The sequence below is a fragment of the Epinephelus lanceolatus genome, chromosome 6 (genome assembly GCF_041903045.1).
Source record: "Epinephelus lanceolatus isolate andai-2023 chromosome 6, ASM4190304v1, whole genome shotgun sequence".
NCBI classification, from domain to species: domain Eukaryota; kingdom Metazoa; phylum Chordata; class Actinopteri; order Perciformes; family Serranidae; genus Epinephelus; species Epinephelus lanceolatus.
In genome coordinates this window covers 9458261-9475372 of record NC_135739.1, presented here as the reverse complement: position 1 = coordinate 9475372, position 17112 = coordinate 9458261, and the positions used below count along the sequence as shown (strand labels likewise).

Below are 17112 nucleotides of genomic sequence, written 5' to 3'. Positions count from 1 at the left end.
AGAGGCAACCATGATGGACACGATGCTGAGACACCAGTACAGTATCAATATCATGGTTACATCTCAAAGTTGTGTATTGTATGCAGCTGATGGGAGTGAGAGTGAGGTTGCGATGTCAGGGGAGATGGGAGGACGGTGGATTGAGGGGCTGCAGGGCAAGGCCGGTGCATAATGACAGCTAAAGAGCTTTTCTGTTGGGCATTAAGCAGAGAGAGCTTAGTTTGCTGTATAAGAGCAGGATCAGCACTCACATACAGCCAGCAGAGAAGGTTTGTCTCTGCTCTGCTCATCTTGCACTCATGCGTATGGGTCGGTTGGTGTGTGTGTGTGTGTGTTGTGCAAGTGCAGCTGTTTTCAAAGGACCAGTCAACAGGGCAGCTGCTGTGTGACAGGTTTTATCAGCCAAGTGTGACACAAAATGAGGCATCTAGATGTCACAAAACAGCATCACTGGTACAAAACCCATCTTACCCATCTTCCATCCATCCATCAGGAGGAGTTAATTGCACATTCTTCCTTGTACAAATGAAAATATTGAATATTAAGCAAAAGAACTCCCTTTCCTCAGTTCAATACACTCAGGAGTTTTGCTGCTACAACCCTACCTGGTCTGGTATGACCAATAGCTTATGGTGACTAGTAAATGGAATTGCACTTGTGAAGCACCTTTCTAGCTTTTTCAAACACTCAAGGTGCTTTAATGCATTCACACACAATTCAGTGGCGGCCAAGGCTACCATACAAAGTGCCACCTGCTACTCAGTTACATTAAACATTCATATGCATTCACACAACGATGGCAAATTCTTGATTAAGTGAAGTCATAGGGAGCTGCTTTTGAAAACAGCAAATCTACATCATATAATGGGTTTACAAATTCTAAGGGTGCTTTCAGACCTAGAGTTCGTTTGCTTTGGCCTGAATCTGGGACTAATTTTGTCACAAAGTTCATGGACTATATCGTGGACTATATTGCTGTCATTGTTCATTTTAGTCAAACCATTTTGAAAATGAGACGTGGCTCCAACTAGAAAACAATGTTTTGATGCATTGGATGTGCTGAATGTGCATATTAAGGCAGTACAGGAGGAGGTGCACATTAATAATCCTCCAGGACTGTAACATGCTCATGTTTAACCTAAACAATGTGTCATGTGACTGCAGTTGGTTTGGCACCAGAGTTCGTTTGTAAACGGACCGAGACCACCGCTTCAAGAAGGTCTCAGTCTGGTTGTTTTGGTGCACACCTGAGTGCGATTGCTGTGTTCACACCTGCCCAAACAAACCGCAAACGTTAACGAAAGTTAAGTTCGACTGAACCAAACAGGGCAGGTGTGAAAGCACCCTTACACAACTCATTCAGTATAATATATAAAAATATATAATTAAGTATAAAGTCTCATTTATCCAGTATCATGCTCAGTACTTCCCAAAAATTTCTGCTAAAACCTTGCCAGTTAAAACAGACAAGTACTGCGCTTGTGCTATTTATGTGGAAGTGTTTTTAATGTGACTGTTTTAGCAAACATGCATGTGTTTGGAAAGTACTGAGCATATCACTGGATGAATGAGACTTGGATTATACTGAATCAGTTGTGTATGAGTTTGTAAACAGATGTTTTGATATAGTTTTGTTGACCTAAATTCATGCAGAATGTTTGCCCATTTTGGGTTCTCCGTATTAGTAGTAGTATTCCTTTAGTAAAATTTACCTAAATATTGCTTTAAGTAAGGTTTTGGCCTTCTCGTTATTATCTCACAGTTGTCACTCAACTCCACTAGTAGCTTAAGTCAAACCACGAATACTGCTGCTGCTTATGTAATCTGTGTTATAAATCTCTGACAGACTTCATACTTCCCATGCAACACCTGGAGCGTTTAAATAGCAACCGAATAAAGAAAATCAGACAGAATTTTGGGTCAATCGTGTGGTTATTTTTTGATAGGGGTACGGTGAAGCTGTGAGCCCATTTAGCCCCATCTTACCACTGACCCTGAGTAAACCATCCACTGATGAAAACTATGAGATGGAGTTAACAGCCCAGATCAAATAAAACCAGTAAGTAGACTTTGAGTCATGATTATTTTGTCAACCTACTACATAAAGGTTTGTCTCCCGCCTTACCTCTCCCCTTTTGCTGTTGTGCTCCCTGGGAGAGGTAAGCGACGTTGCTCTCGTAGTAATTTTTGTGTTTTAGTGCTGTAAAGCTGTTTATAAGTTAATTTTATGCTGACATATTCTTATGTCACTTAATTTGTGTGGGGGCTCGAGTTAAAATGGTTGTAATTGATGGAGGGTTTTATTTTTAACTCTTGCTGTTGGAATTGTCAGGAATAAACGGAGGTCGCTTTCAAAGATATCCACAGTCTGGGCCTCTTCTTATCAACACAATGCAGACATCACTAGAGTCCACTGGCTGCATATCTCCCTCGTGCAAGCGCTACTCAGATTGGGCAGCTCATTGGTAGAAATAGGTAGAAACGTGAGGTCATCAGCAGGCAGCTGTATTTGGTTACTCCTCTCATTCTCTACACCTGCCATCCACAAACCATCCACCAAACGCCCTGAGACACTCCCTCCAGTCCTGGGTTTTATCCAAGTATCCCTCCTTAACTCCTCTATCACCGATCACTTGACCTAGAAATCAAACAAGAGCTGCCAACTTGAAGAACATCGCAATTCCTTAAATGTGCCTGGAGGAGTCGAGGAGAGAGGAGGCTTCCAGAGGAGAGGATACACAAGTGCAGCCTATACTGAAGTGTTATTGCTACACGGAAATAAATGTTTCTCCCCCAGCTCTGCAGCTGGTGTAATTTACCGCAGGACAAGCACCACTTCACAAATGTAAGAGCTCACAGTTACAATTTATTTCATAAGTGTATGATAATTATTTAAGGTGGACAAAGGCCGTGTGTTGGTTAAAAAATGAAGCTGTTTGCAGTATTCTAGGGCATTACAAATACATTCCCCAGCTGTAATGTAACGCAACTTATTATAGGGACTGATGATCCCATCTCTCCTCTGCATCTCAGCTGAGCCTCTGCTCACCTGGCATTCCCTCCCACCTACACACCTGTTGCCAGGTTCAAAGGTGGCCTGTCTGGCCACCCACCCCCTCACCTGCATCTCATTCACTCATCAGCCACTCTACACACATACCAGTTCACCTCCTTTCGTTCCTGGTTAGATCATCGCTTGCTGCACGCGGTTTCCCTTTCACCAGTCACGCGTCTACCTGTTACCTGCCTACTTGTCTTCATTTTTATACAATAAACCACTGAGCTGCACCATTCTGTCCATTTCATCTGTGTTTGTGTCTGTCCTCTGCTTCCTGCACCTCTGACAATGACAGCTTGAACAAAAGTCTTGAATTATTGAGAAGAGTGACTGAACTTAACTTTGTTTGTTACCTCTCTCCCACTGAAAGCATATACAAAGTTCCCTACTGTGAACAGGGTACAATAATTCTGACAGCTCCAAAAAGAAATATTGTTTAAAAACACAGGACCAAAACAACCCTCAACACCATTACTGCTCTCAGAGCCTTTGTGCAAATCACTGGTTCAGGTGGAACACAGCGCCTAATGATACAAACAAATGAATTCTGGTTGCAGAGGAACAACATTTCTGTACTTCTCTAATGGAAACACCTTCCAGCTTGTTATTTTGGTCCTTTTCTACAAGTTTGGAATTGTTCCGACTGAGTTGTGCACTGCAGGAATCTCTTATGACATTTAGTTTTTAGGCTTTAGCTGCTGCAAACACAGTATGTAGATGTGTTCTCACACAATAATAGTTATGGGATGATCTTGCAATTGCCACATTTCAAGTACTATATAAACCTGTGTAACATTTTCCCAAAGGAGACCGCTGTGATCTGAGAAAACAATATGTGCTTGGAGATTACAAATACAAATTTATCAAAGAATCTGCTGGGTATAAAAAAAAACTGCCATTTGTTGCATTATGGGTAATGTAGGATCCAGAATTTTTGGAGCTTAAGACACATTAGGGACCAAAATGTTGCTACATTAATTTGGGCTCTTTGTCAAATCTGTTTCTTAAAGGTCACCCAATGACTTTGTCATGCAAGGAACCTGGGTGTGTTGGTTGTTGATATTCCGGAAAGCTGTGTCAGTGTCTGCCTTTTACATGAATTGTCTGTTTTCAAAATACACTTTTGTATTGTACAGTTTCCATACAGTCCCTTTCAAAATAAATGCACTACATTGGTACAACACCGCAAATGGACTTTATTTTCCTTTAACAACACAACACAAGTGGTTAAATTTTGCCTGCTCACGCACAAGGTTGGGTTTAGGCAACAAAAGCACGTGGTTGAGTTTAGGAAAAAAAGAACAGGCCTGGCCTCCCAGGTGAAAGTCGGTGGTTGTTGGACCCATCCACCACCAGCACCATACATGGACTTTCGTCACCTTAACTTGCGTTGTTGTCCCGCTGCATTTCCCCCTGACACCACCAAGCACTGTTAAACAATAACGGCAACCAGCCATGTATCATGCAGATGTGAAGGATGGCTTTTTTCGTCGGTGTCTGACGCCGGAAGTCACTGACCAAGCATCAGTTTTCAGAGACTTTGTAATAAGACTGGGTTGGTTGTCTGTTGTCTATAAAATTTAGCTACCAAAGTAAAAGAACAAATACATCTTCAGTTTTTTTTTTTAAGTTGTTTCGAAACATTTTAAGTTGTAATGTACAAACTGCACATTTATTTTCATGCACTGCACACACAGACATAGAAATAACCTATATAACAGACTCAGCGTCACCTTTGTAAGGTAAATGTGTAAAGTCTAGTTTAATATAAATTAACAGCTGCAGAATGTCGCGTGCATAAACACCTTATTACAACCCATATTTCCATTTATTGTTTGGCTGCAATGTCTAGTGGCCGTACTAATTATGAGGGGAGCAAAGGAGGAAGTCAGGTGATGCAAGGAGGAAGTAAGGGGGGAGTCAGAGACACAGGACTTTGACTCATGGATGTAAAAAGTAAACTGGCTACAGTGTTGGAGGCAGGGCCCTGTTCTGTTCATTTTTACTGAGACACTGCTGCATTTTCTACTGGGATAGTGCCACGAAAAGCATTAGATTTTTATTGAGACAAAGCTGCCTTTCCTGGCAGTTCTGTGTGTTTTTGTGCCTAAACCTAAACCCACATTAATTACAGTGTTGTTGAAATGTAAAGTTCAACATATTTGCTACAAAATAATAGCCTGGAAATCCAGACCCAAATCTAGAAAGATTTAGGGTCTGGCCATGAGTAATGCAAATGGCCCAACTCGAGGGGCGGCACCAAGCATGCATTTGTAAATATCACTGCAGGCAATTGGATAACACTACGACCAATCAGAACAATACACAAGGTGACGTATACGCGTAGCTGCCAGCGGAGCTAACTGGTAGATTAGACTCTTGCCGTATCCGGTCGGCAAAACAGCAAAAACGTCCTTCTTGCAAAGGAAAGATTCGAGCGCCGTCTTCTGTTCCTCTTTTAGAGAAAAAGCCAAGTCTAACTCGTTCATTGTAGCGGCCAAAGCCGTTTCAAACAACTGGTGTTCATCCGTAGCCATCTTGCAATGTTTGCTGACTGATTCTGGACTTCGTCGTCGCAGCGCTGTCGTCATCTGTTTAGCTTGCCTCTGGCCCGCCTATATCAGATACACCAGAGTGATTGGTGCAGCTTGGTTTCATGGGCATAGGTAATGAGCATCATTACTGATTGCCAGAGTGACTCGCTGAGCAAATTCAAATTGTGCTCTCGCGAGAACTCTGGCTTTCCAGGGTAACAAAATAATGTGCAAAGGTAACATATCCGCAGTTTGCAGAAACATACAATGACAACATTTATTCTGGCAATTTTGTTTTAGAATAAAATGTTTTCTTTATTTTTTATTTTTTATTTATTTGTTTATTTGAAGGCACAGAGCATATTAACAGACATTTCTGTAAATATGCCAGATTTAGCCAAAGGCTAATTTTCATCCGTTGTCCCTGGCCAGGTGTTACAAAGGCTCCCTGAAATAAAACAAAGTAGAACTATGTTGAGGGAACAAACATCAGTCTTGTAATTTCGACCATTATCTTTGTGAGCTTGGTCGCAACTTCTGCTTTCGTGGCGCCATGTACATATACCACTGTATCATCGGCATACATCTGTACATGAGCATCAGAACACATAGATGGCAGGTCATTTATATATATACAGAACAAAAGAGGACCCAGTATGGATCCCTGTGGGACATAGTAAAATGTACAGGTGTACCTAATAAAATAGCCATTTAGTGTGTGTAACATATGAAATACCCATCGCTGTAATGTGTCTGTCACTTTTTCTCTGCCTACTAAATCATCATTGTCCTCTTTCTGCGTGCAGGGAGCAGCTTTGAGACAACTGGTTTGAGTTGTTTCTGTTTTCAGTTATAATTCACTCTCAAATGGACCTGTTGCCTCCTCACTGCGTAAACAGCCATAACAGTCCCTACTTCTTACTGAACATAGATAAAAACAGAAACACTGTGTCATGTTGACAAAATAATGTCAAAATGTTGTACATTACATTTCAATATTCAGTCATGCTGTTATCAGTGAAATATTGCAGTTTCTGTTATGTTTCCCACTCTGGTGTGACTCTGCAGACCCTCCTAATACTATAATCCAGACTTATGTCATAGACTCATCCATACATTTCTACTCAGTGTGTTCTTGTCTGGAAACGGTTCACCGTGTATACATACATTGCATAGTTTTTTAATGAGTATTCCTTTTAAAGGTAAACTCCGTCTGCTTTCTCATCAGGGTTTAACAGTGACTCAGCCATAGGCCAAGATTAATAATATTAATTGAAAGAATTAGTTCTGTTTTCTAGAAATGGTGTTGTTTAAGGTACTTATCCATAGTTAATGTAATATTTTCAGCACTTTACCTTACCATCAAACAGCCCTTTGCAACAAGGAAGGAAAGCCTTTACACCACTCTCTTAAAATCCACCAGACAAAAACATTTTTAATAATATTAATAATTATTATTTTACCTCACACAACACAGGAGTTGCTGGTCGACCGCTGCCTCAATAGTTTGTTTGTATTATTGTGTGACTTTCCACAGCAGTACATTGTTTAGCTTCTGTGCAGGTTAGGAGGGTTAGAGGAGTATTGCTAATTTGGAGGATCAATAACACACAGTTCTACAGAGGGCTTGACACATTCGGCGAGTTAAGGGGTTTATATGAAGCAATGTCATCATGCACAAACGTACGTCAGGTCATGAGGGAAAACTTTTTTTAGAGGGGGATGGGAAAATAGCATTTTTACACTAAAACATACACAGTTTGACCAAAATTTGAATGCTCGCATTTGAATACAAAAGAAACATGACTGGGAAGCTACAGAATGATATAAAAACCTAAAAAGATAGTGGACCCACCCTTTAATTTGGACTAATCCTTTAACATTTTTCTGCTACACTGTGTACGTTCTCCTCAGAAATATGTCATGTTTAATCTTATCTCACTTCACTAATGCTAGGCACACACACACACACACACACACACACACACTCTTCCCTCTCCGCTCTCCACACAGAGGGATCAGGCCTCTATAAAGTGTCTGAAAACATAAAGGTCTTTGCCTCCTGTGTACCTTGTCATCACACAGACAGGCACTCTTATTTGATGTTCAATTAGAGAAAGCATTTGATTGATTGGATTGTAATCCCCTATTGTGAGAGTAAAGGAGCCACGGGGTTATTTTTAGGGCCTATTTGAGAATATGACAGAGCTTTAGTCAGAGGGGTGATGGGAAAGAAAGGGCTGCATTTTGTTTATGGAGCCCCTCCATAAAGCTGCTTGGCTGTATTAAGAGCGATGCGCTGGAGCTGTGTCGTGTATTAACTTCAGTGTATTTACAGTAAGCTTGTGGGTTTGTTTTTAGCCTGGATTTGTGCATTGATGTTTTCACACACACACACACACACACACACACACACACACACACACACATTTCCACATAAAAACACCAATTAGAGCCAATTTCAGCTTGTGTCAAGATTGGACTTACCCTATATGTCAGAGTTGTGCCACTTAACCAACAAGCTAATGATGCTTGTAAGAGCATAATGATTTGAGAGGTCTGTGCTATGGTACAAAGCAACAATAACACACTGGTTATGTTTTGAAAATAAAAGCCAATGTGATGTCAGTTTGGTGTGTCTGGGCCTTTACAGGCATCAATTACAATGCAGTGTATGGGGTGAGGTTAGGTGAGCTGTGGCAACAGCATACGTGCCTCTTTGATGTTTCCTCCTCGTCCTTTCATGACCAAAATAAACAAGGGAAATATTGACAATAATGCATTATTATAAACCGTACAGGTGTAACGTTACAGACCTCTGCTATCAAACAAACTTCTACCTGCCACAGAGCTTTCAAACAAATCTTTATTGACAATTGTCTAGAGCCAGGAAAGCCCACAGACTGCACAGTTTGAGCACATAAATCATGAGGTTTGGCTTAACATTGCAGACGATGTATTCATATCATAGGAGTTGGAATTACTTTACAACATTCCTAAAACGGGCTCAATTCGTACAGTGTTCAGCTCATCATGCTCAGCTTTAGCTAGTTTAGTCCAGTGGTTCACGGCCTAGATAAATCTAGACACCCCCCCCCCCCCCCCCCCCCCCAAAAAAAAAAAAAGAGGTCAAAGGTCATCTGTGTAAACAGCTTAGTGATCAGTTAAGACTCATATTTATGTTTAGTGAAGGTGACAATCTCTTGTGGTTGTAGTAATTATGACTGGAGCCCGAGGATGTCGGGTGACGTAGTATAAAGAGCAACTACTCCTCTATGTAGAGAGGAGGTTAGTGTGGTTTAATGGGCTAAACAAACATAGGACTTTGACTGGGTCAGAGCGACTGTTCTCCTAAACCAAATCTAACAGGTAGGAGCACTAATTTGGGAAACAATGTGGGTCATATTAGAGGGTAGGAACATTTGACCTTTGTGGTCGTATATGGATTAGTGGACATGTTGGATAAATCTGAGGGGTTGTGAAAGGATAAACAGGGTAGGATGGAAGAGAAAAACGTTTTGCAACACAAATCTATATTCAGTTCTTTTTGGATTTTTTTCTAATTTCTGTTTTTTAGTGAAATATTGAAGACTTTGACCTATAAGGGACTTAAACACATACTGAAAAAAAACTATGTGAGAAGTTTAGAGGGAAAATATCTCTGTTGGAACAAGAGGTCCTCAAAAAGGGGTTTAAATTTTAGCAAGCTAATGTGTCTTTTCTTTAAAATCTTGCTGTTAAATAAATGCAGTGTAGTTATAAGTACAGTATTTCCTTTTAGTAAATTTTAAAGTAGCATAAAGTGGAAAAACAAGTAAAATACAAGTACTTCAGAAAGTACAGCAAATATAGTAATTGAGTGACTTCACAGTATTTATTTACTTTCCATCACTGCAAAATTATAATAGATAATGATTTGGCAAAGGAACAGTAGACATGAAATTTGGCAAAGGGCTAAAACATCCAGATAATGACTAAAAACTACAGAGGCCATCATGTCCTGGTATCAGTGTGAAATTGTGGGGGAAAATGCAGTAAAGCAGGAAAATAAATGAGGAGAAGCACTTAGTGTAATGCTCCACATAGAAAAGATCCCCATCTTCTGCCTGCATGACGTCACACTGGGTCAGGGGGCGGAGACAGACTGACCTGCTCTGTGAGGCGCCGTGTCCTCAGGAAGAATCCCAAAAGACAGCCAATGACCACAGCCAGCACCGACATGATGAGGAGCCCATTCTGTTTGCAGACGTTCTTCACCCTCACCCACACTGCGTCCAAAGCCACGGCCATCGTGAGTCAGCTGTCCTGCGTCCTACCAGCAACCCATAAATGTACCCAAGCCAAAGCTTAAAATCCAGGTGTGGTGATGAAAACACAACCAACAAAGAAAAAACTCCAGGACTGGATGGGATGTGAAATATCCAATTCTCTGTGATGTTTTAAAGCACCATCGGGCTCAGCATCCCTCTCGTCCTCTCACTGCAGCAATCTGCACTAAGCTCAGAAGATCCTCTCACTTTCCAGGCATCCCCTCCCACCCTGCTCCACCCATCAGCCGCCCTGTGTGAGCCGCCCCACCGCCAGGGGGATGGAACAGCTGGCAACCGTGTCCCTGGGGGTTAACATTCCCAATCCTGTTAGTGCGCTACTGTATTAAACAGGTCTGAGGCTGGATTAAAGATACATGAACAATTTGATGAAGGTTAGCAGAGCAGAGCGACCTCACAGAACAATGTCTGAAAAACTATAAAACAGCATGTGATGGTTAATGAACTGCACACACACTTCATGTTGATGATGAGGTCATTGTTGGGCTCTGTTACGCTGCAATATGACGTGCAACTATGTAGATGTGAGAATCATAATGTATCACATGCGTAGCTTTGTCATTGCTTATTTGGATCCACATTAACTATTGCATTGAATTTAGCCATGTTTTTATGGGTAGGGACAAACCAGCAGATAGTTTTCATCCCTCAAATGCATTTTAGCATCTTTCAGCTCATTGTTTTGGTGCTACAGCCAACACTTTTACTGTATTAGCTCACTCTCACCACTCTCATCAATATTGTTTCCAGCAGCAGGAAGCTGTTATGAGTAATAACCTCACCATACAATACCTGCCCAGCACCAAACGTCAAACAGACACAGGTAGCAACTAGCTGGCAAACAGCAGGGGAGCATTTAGCAGCGAAAGAGACACACTCACAAGCAACTAACTCTTCATTTGGAGGTAGTTAATGAGCATCAACTGGCTGGTGACTACATGCAGCTCCTGTCCTCACAGTCCTCACCCTCCAACAACACATTCTCACTCTGACCTGCCTTTTGCCAGGCCGCCATTGTAAATAAGAATTTGTTCTTAATGACTTGCCTGGTTAAATAAATAAATAAATAATAAATATTGACATTTTGGTCATAGACTTTCCATGTCCACATACAACGTGCAAGGTACCCTAGGTGCGTTGGCTGTTGACGTTCTGGGACACCGTGTCAAGTTCTGCCTGTTACATGCATTGCCTTCTTTCAAGATGCACTTTTGTATTTACAGGAAATAAATGCACTATGCTGGTACAACAGCAAACACACATGATTAGGTTTAGGAAGAAAATAACAGGGTTTGGCTTTAGAATATTACGGGACGCGAACTCCACTGTCTCGTGTGATAGTCGATGTTTGTTGGACCCCATCCCCCACCCCCCATGCCGACGTTAAAGGACCCTTTTTTCGTTGGTTTCTGGCGCCACACCGGATTTTGACGACCTTAAAGTGAGACCAGGCTCCCACCAACTCTCAACAAAAACAGCTGATTCCTAAATATAGATTCAAAACGTTAACAATCCAACTAAGAGGAAGAAAACATGTAAATGAGACACGTTGCTGGAAGGCTGGTGAAATAATAAATCAATTAGTATTAATACAATAGGTATGATTAGTAAATTACTTAATCATGAATATAATTACAAAGAAAGAAAGAAAACATTCCTTTCTTAGTCCCCTTGAGGAGAATTTTTTTTTTTTTTCAGATTACACACACACACACACATTCACAGGACTGAAATAAACACACATGCACAAACAGGACCTCTACACATGCATTAATGAAGAGATGTCAGAATGAGGGGGCTGCCTTGCTCAAGGGCACCTCAGCATCACCCAGGAGCATGAATTGGCACCTCTCCAGCTACCGGTCCACATTCTGTGTTGTGTCGTTACTATTATTGCCATCATTATTATATAAGTATCATGTTTTAGCATTGGAGTGGTTCCCTTGATTAAAAAAATCAGAGGCTGTTACCTGAAATATCAAATTAATGCAAATTAATGAAGGGAAAGAGAGGCAGCAGCAGTGACTGGTCCTCTCAGCTCATTAAGTTTAATCCTGAGGAGGACAGCTGTGATTCAGCGTCTTAAACTCTCCTTAATGGAAATCACTGAGGTGATTAAGGACAAAGAAAAAAACATTTCATTTAAATGCACTCTATAAAGGTCCAAAACTCATTTATTCAGTATCTAAAGTCTGACATGTTATAGCCTGTATACTACCTACCACTGAATTTTTTTTACCTCTCACAAACTAAATCAGGCGTGTAATTGAGTTCCACACAGCTCAGTATTTTTCTCCTCTCTAATTGTTGACGGTCATCCAATCTCGCTGTCGTCTTCAGTGTTAAAAGTTTTCCTTTTGTAAGTTTCGGACTTCTATGTGGGTAGAATTTTTGTCAGTTTTCATTTAACGCAATCGTCCCTGGTTAAGCAACTTCACACAAAAAACATAATATTCATGTAAATGTTGTACAACTACATGCACTGACTTCGGCCTTGTCTGCTTCCCAGGAGGCAGACAAAACTCTGAAAAGCTCTGTTTTTGTTCTCAGCCCACTTCTGTGTTCATTATTTAAATTCCAAATGCAATGTCAAAATCAGTATGATGAATATGAACCTAGTGAAGGCGTCTGCCAAGGACGAAGCAAGTCTTTACATCTCTCTCTCTGGGCCACTTAAAAATGAGGTTGTTTCAGATTTGTTCTTGAATGTTTCCGTCCTGTCTGAAAAAAGTTTTGAATGAGTCTATGAATATATAAACAGAAAGCTGGCTTACAAGAGTAATATGAGAGTAAGGTGACTGCAAAGCTTTAGAGAACCTTGGAAATCTGTCAGTTTCAGTTTGGGGAACATAACAAAAATTAATGTTTTTTAAGCTTTCCTTTTTCAGCACCATCCACAGCTCATTTATTTTCATCCAGATTAATATGAATTTGCTGCCAGTTACATAGATTGTGACATCTTGCTCTCACAATCTATGTAACTGGCAACTAGCTGTAGACAAAATATGTCCACATGGCAAAAAGAGTGGTCCACCTGCATGGCCACCGGACCAGAAATCAGGGGGAATTAATATGTTTGTGAGGATCACCTAGGTCATGGTAATTTTAGTGCTATATCGTAGGCAACTGGATTTGCTTTAGTTTCTTGAAGACGTTTCACCTCTCGTCCAAGAAGCTTCTTCAGTTCTAACGGACTGGTGTGGAGTCACAGACTTTAAACCCAATGTGGGTGTGAACCCTTACAGAGTCACTGGTCACAAGTTGTGAAACAGTCACAGTTAGGTTCGGGCAACAAAATTTAAAGGTTGGGTTGTAAATAAAAATCATGTTCATTTGTTATGGGACATAATGTAATGTGACGTGAGTTCATGATGTATATGTAAGTTATGTAATGTTACCCTAAAGCAACACTGACTTTTGGTTACACACACGAAAGGACATGAACAGTCCTTGGTGAAAGTCTTGTGTTTGTTTGACCCATCCATCCACCCCAACCCCCCACCATACATGGAATTTTTAACTCTTTCTACCAATTCATTGTTCTGACATTGAAAACCCAGCGGTGGCAAAGTGCGGCCTGAGGCCAGCTGCCATGCAATGTCTATGGAAAACTGTGATGGCCGCTCCGAGCTCAGAAAGCTGTGGCATAGTGCAGCCAAACTAAAAACTAGGCTTAGTTTAAAGGCGCCGTATGTAAGAATGTGGCGAAAACTTTAGATTGCTTTAGATTTCTTACATATAGCTCCTTTAACTTTTGGTGGCAACCAGAGAATACCCAGTGACATGTTGACTGGTGTTACAGTGAATGTCTTCCTGCCTGAAACACGTGAAATGCCTCCCTGCCTGAGAAAAATGTCATTATCATGGCAGGCCGCACTTTGCCGCTGCTTGGTGCATTTTTATCTAATATCGCCGGGGATAGTTTTGGAACCAGTTGAAAGCTCGGTGCGTGTCATACAGATGTTAAAGGGTGCCCGTGGCATCGGTGTAGCACACTGGGGGGGATGTTATAAAGCATCAGTATATGACGGCTGGTATTAATCTGATCCCAAATGAATGTGATTTTGGCTGAAATGACATGTGACATGTGCAGGAAAGTCTGTGCATACACATGTCCCGAACATATAAAGGATCACAGCCACTAATGCATGTTGGACAGAGCAGATAAAAGGCCAGTTATCATGCCACATTCATCAGATGTAATAAACATTTCCGATCCATTAACCCATTTCAGTATGAGCAGCCTCAGCCAGCTGCCACTGAAGGTCACCCACCAGTCCCGAGCAAATTATGTCAATGCCAAAAGAAAAATGGTGAACACAGTAATAAGATGGAGACTGAGAACTAGACTAGCATTTAACTTGAAAATCAGTGGACAAAAGAATAAAGACGTCCTTTAACAGAACAGGTAAAACTCAGTATCTCTCCAATCCTCACAAAGTGTCTAATTTTAGCAATAGATTTGTTAATGATTGTTTCAGCTGGAGGGAAATTGGCAACAGCCAATCTGTGCTGTATTGTTCCGAACTGAAAGCAGTTAATTCAGTCGATTTTGTTTCTTGTGCTCTCAACAAAGCACTCTGTCAGAGAGAGAAAATGTGACGTGATACGTAAAGGCTTGTAAGCTGCAGTATTCTGATGTGAATATTTCCACCACCTTAAAATTGTGTGACTGTTTATCCAGAAAGTCCTGCAGCTGTGTCCAATGACAATCTGTATTTAAAGGATCACCTTCCTCTGCTGCGTGGTAGAGAGGTGGCATGCATGAGGGCTTTACAGGTCAGATGGATTTCATTCAGTAATGTATGTATAAATGCCTTTTGAGAATAGCCAGGGGGATTAGCAGAGATGCATTTGACTGGACTTTTACATAGATGTACAGTAGTTGTCAGTTTAAAGGAGTCCCGGCCTGTCACATGAGATCCATAACAATTTCTCTCATTTGTGACACAGCTGTTGTCCACTTTAGGTCTGTGGCAGGATGCAGTGTTGTCAGAAGCAGTTCAAAGAGAGGTTTTCCAGCCTGCATTCCCTTTGTGTTGCATTGTGAACAAGCCAAGAGCATTAATCTTAGTTCTCTTAATCCTCATTTGAAATTCCAACCTTTTTACAGAGACTGTCCTCAATCAAAAAATGACCCCAGGTTGTACAAGCAGCTCATTACGACCTATATTTATGTTTACTGAGGCGCAACCTCTAGTGGCTGTAATCATGTAATAATGATGGGAGCAGGTGACGGACAATAAAGAGCAGCAAACTCTGCATACAGAAGAGGTCGGGGTGGGTGGATGAAATACGGTTGTGGCTAGGTGGTAAACCTAGATTTGCAAAACTCTCACAAGCCACCTCAAAATATTCTTGTCTCACTGTTTCATGGTGTAACAACGCTGTGGTTATGGTCTAGTTAGATTTAGGTAACAAAAGCACTTGGTTAGGATTTGGGAAACATCATGTTTTAGCTTAAAATACCCACTGGTGGCTAAAAAGTCGCTGGAAGACACAACTGATTGTGTTGTTTGTTGGTCCCAAACAGTTGTCTGCAGTTCTCGTCTAGGTGAAACACTATTCATCATCCCCTCCACCTCCTGCAGGCTGTTCTTATGCACTGTTTGTACATTTTTATGCAAAAAAAATGCACCAAAATTCGTACATATCTCATGTAATGATAAGCCAGTAATTCATAGATAACCCACATATTTTGGAAGGCTGTGATCACATGACCAATACACTGATGGTAGTAAATAAGGAAGCTGTCCTGAGCAGCCTAGTTAGAAGGCGGGCTGGTGCTGGATGGGTCATAAAACACAGGACTTTCCCCCATAACATTCCCCGGAGGTGTGTGAGCTTTAAGGACGCATTATTTGGTCCACTTTAAATGAACCCTGGTCTGCTTCCACGGATAGTTCAGTTCGTTTGGAGTGGTGTGAACGCTCATTCGAACGCTGGTGCGGACCAAAGAAGTGAACCCTGGTTCACTTGAAAACTGGGGGACTCGGTTCATTTGCAAGTGAACCCTGACGCAGTTTGCTTACAGCGGGAAATGCAAACAGACTATCCAGCGAACCAAAGAGAGGAAGTGAACCAAAGAGAGGAAGTGATGTAGAATGCATTGCATTTTGGTGTTTTTGTGGTGACCAAGCCGGCTGAAGGGGATGGATTTCCGTTTTCAGTCCTGGCCAGTCAATGAGCCGGGTTTTCTTTTTCCTTGTGCTTTTTCCTTCCTGGTCAGTGGTGGTTTCAAGCAATACCGCCCCCAAACAAAGCAACTGTTGTAGCTGCGTGACGTTGTCCAGGCAGTTTGGTCCGTTTTAAAAAGTGCAGTGTGAAAGTGAACCAAACCAAATGAAGGTGTGAAATTTTTCAGCATTCCCCGCCCAATCGAACCGAGTTCCCCGGACTATCCTGGTGTGAATGCACCCTAAATCATTTTAGGGTACTTCCTCACCATGAATCTTTTCCTAAACCTAATCACTGCAACTTTACTTACCTAAACCTAACCTCTGTGACTCTATGTTAATTACGGAACTTTACATTAAGTAAGTAACATTATGGGGCACTAATTTGTCGGATATCATACGTACTGTTGTGTGTGCATTTTTGTGGTTACATAACTAGGGTAACATAACGTACACCCTTACTTACATACTTTCTGTCTGTTGTTTTGTGCTGTTTTCTTGTCACTTTAAGTGGCACTAATTAAGAAAATGCTCCTGTGGGACATATTAGAAGGGTAGGATCGAACAACCTACGTAGTTTCTATGGGTTAGAGGACTTTGGGGTTTTTTGAGACAGTCCCTAACATGTTAAAGAGAAACGCCACCTAACATAAAAATTCCAATGTTATTTCCACAGCTGAGGAAAATTCAAACCATATCTGTAAACGTTAGCTACTGTCTCTCAAAGCCCGAAACCAGAGAAGTCCCAAACTTGTGATGTCATTAAGTATAAAGTCTGAAGCTAGACGATGAATGGATGACTGATGACCCACAGAATTTTGTTTTCTTTTTTTTAACCCAAATGAGCTTTATTCTTTTGCAGTCAGTGGCGCTGGCTGCTATAATCTTTCTCCCACCGTGGTTACTTTTTTTTTTCATGATTTTGTCCAGTTGGGAGTTTTGGATTAGTGAAGCCAGTGTATCATCTCTGCCAATCATGGGAATGCATGGTACATGTATGATCAGCGTCCATGCTG

At 41.3% G+C, this 17112-nt stretch overlaps 1 protein-coding gene across 1 annotated transcript in view; it reads right to left on the bottom strand.

Moving 5' to 3' along the window:
* slc1a7b (solute carrier family 1 member 7b) overlaps window positions 1-10058 on the bottom strand; it is a 64480-nt gene extending 54422 nt beyond the window's left edge. The window contains exon 1 of the mRNA XM_033621136.2: window positions 9742-10058. Within this exon, the coding sequence (XP_033477027.1) occupies window positions 9742-9882 (141 nt within the window). The 5' untranslated portion in view covers window positions 9883-10058. The remainder of the gene's footprint in view (window positions 1-9741) is intronic.
* Window positions 10059-17112: the final 7054 nt, after the last annotated feature.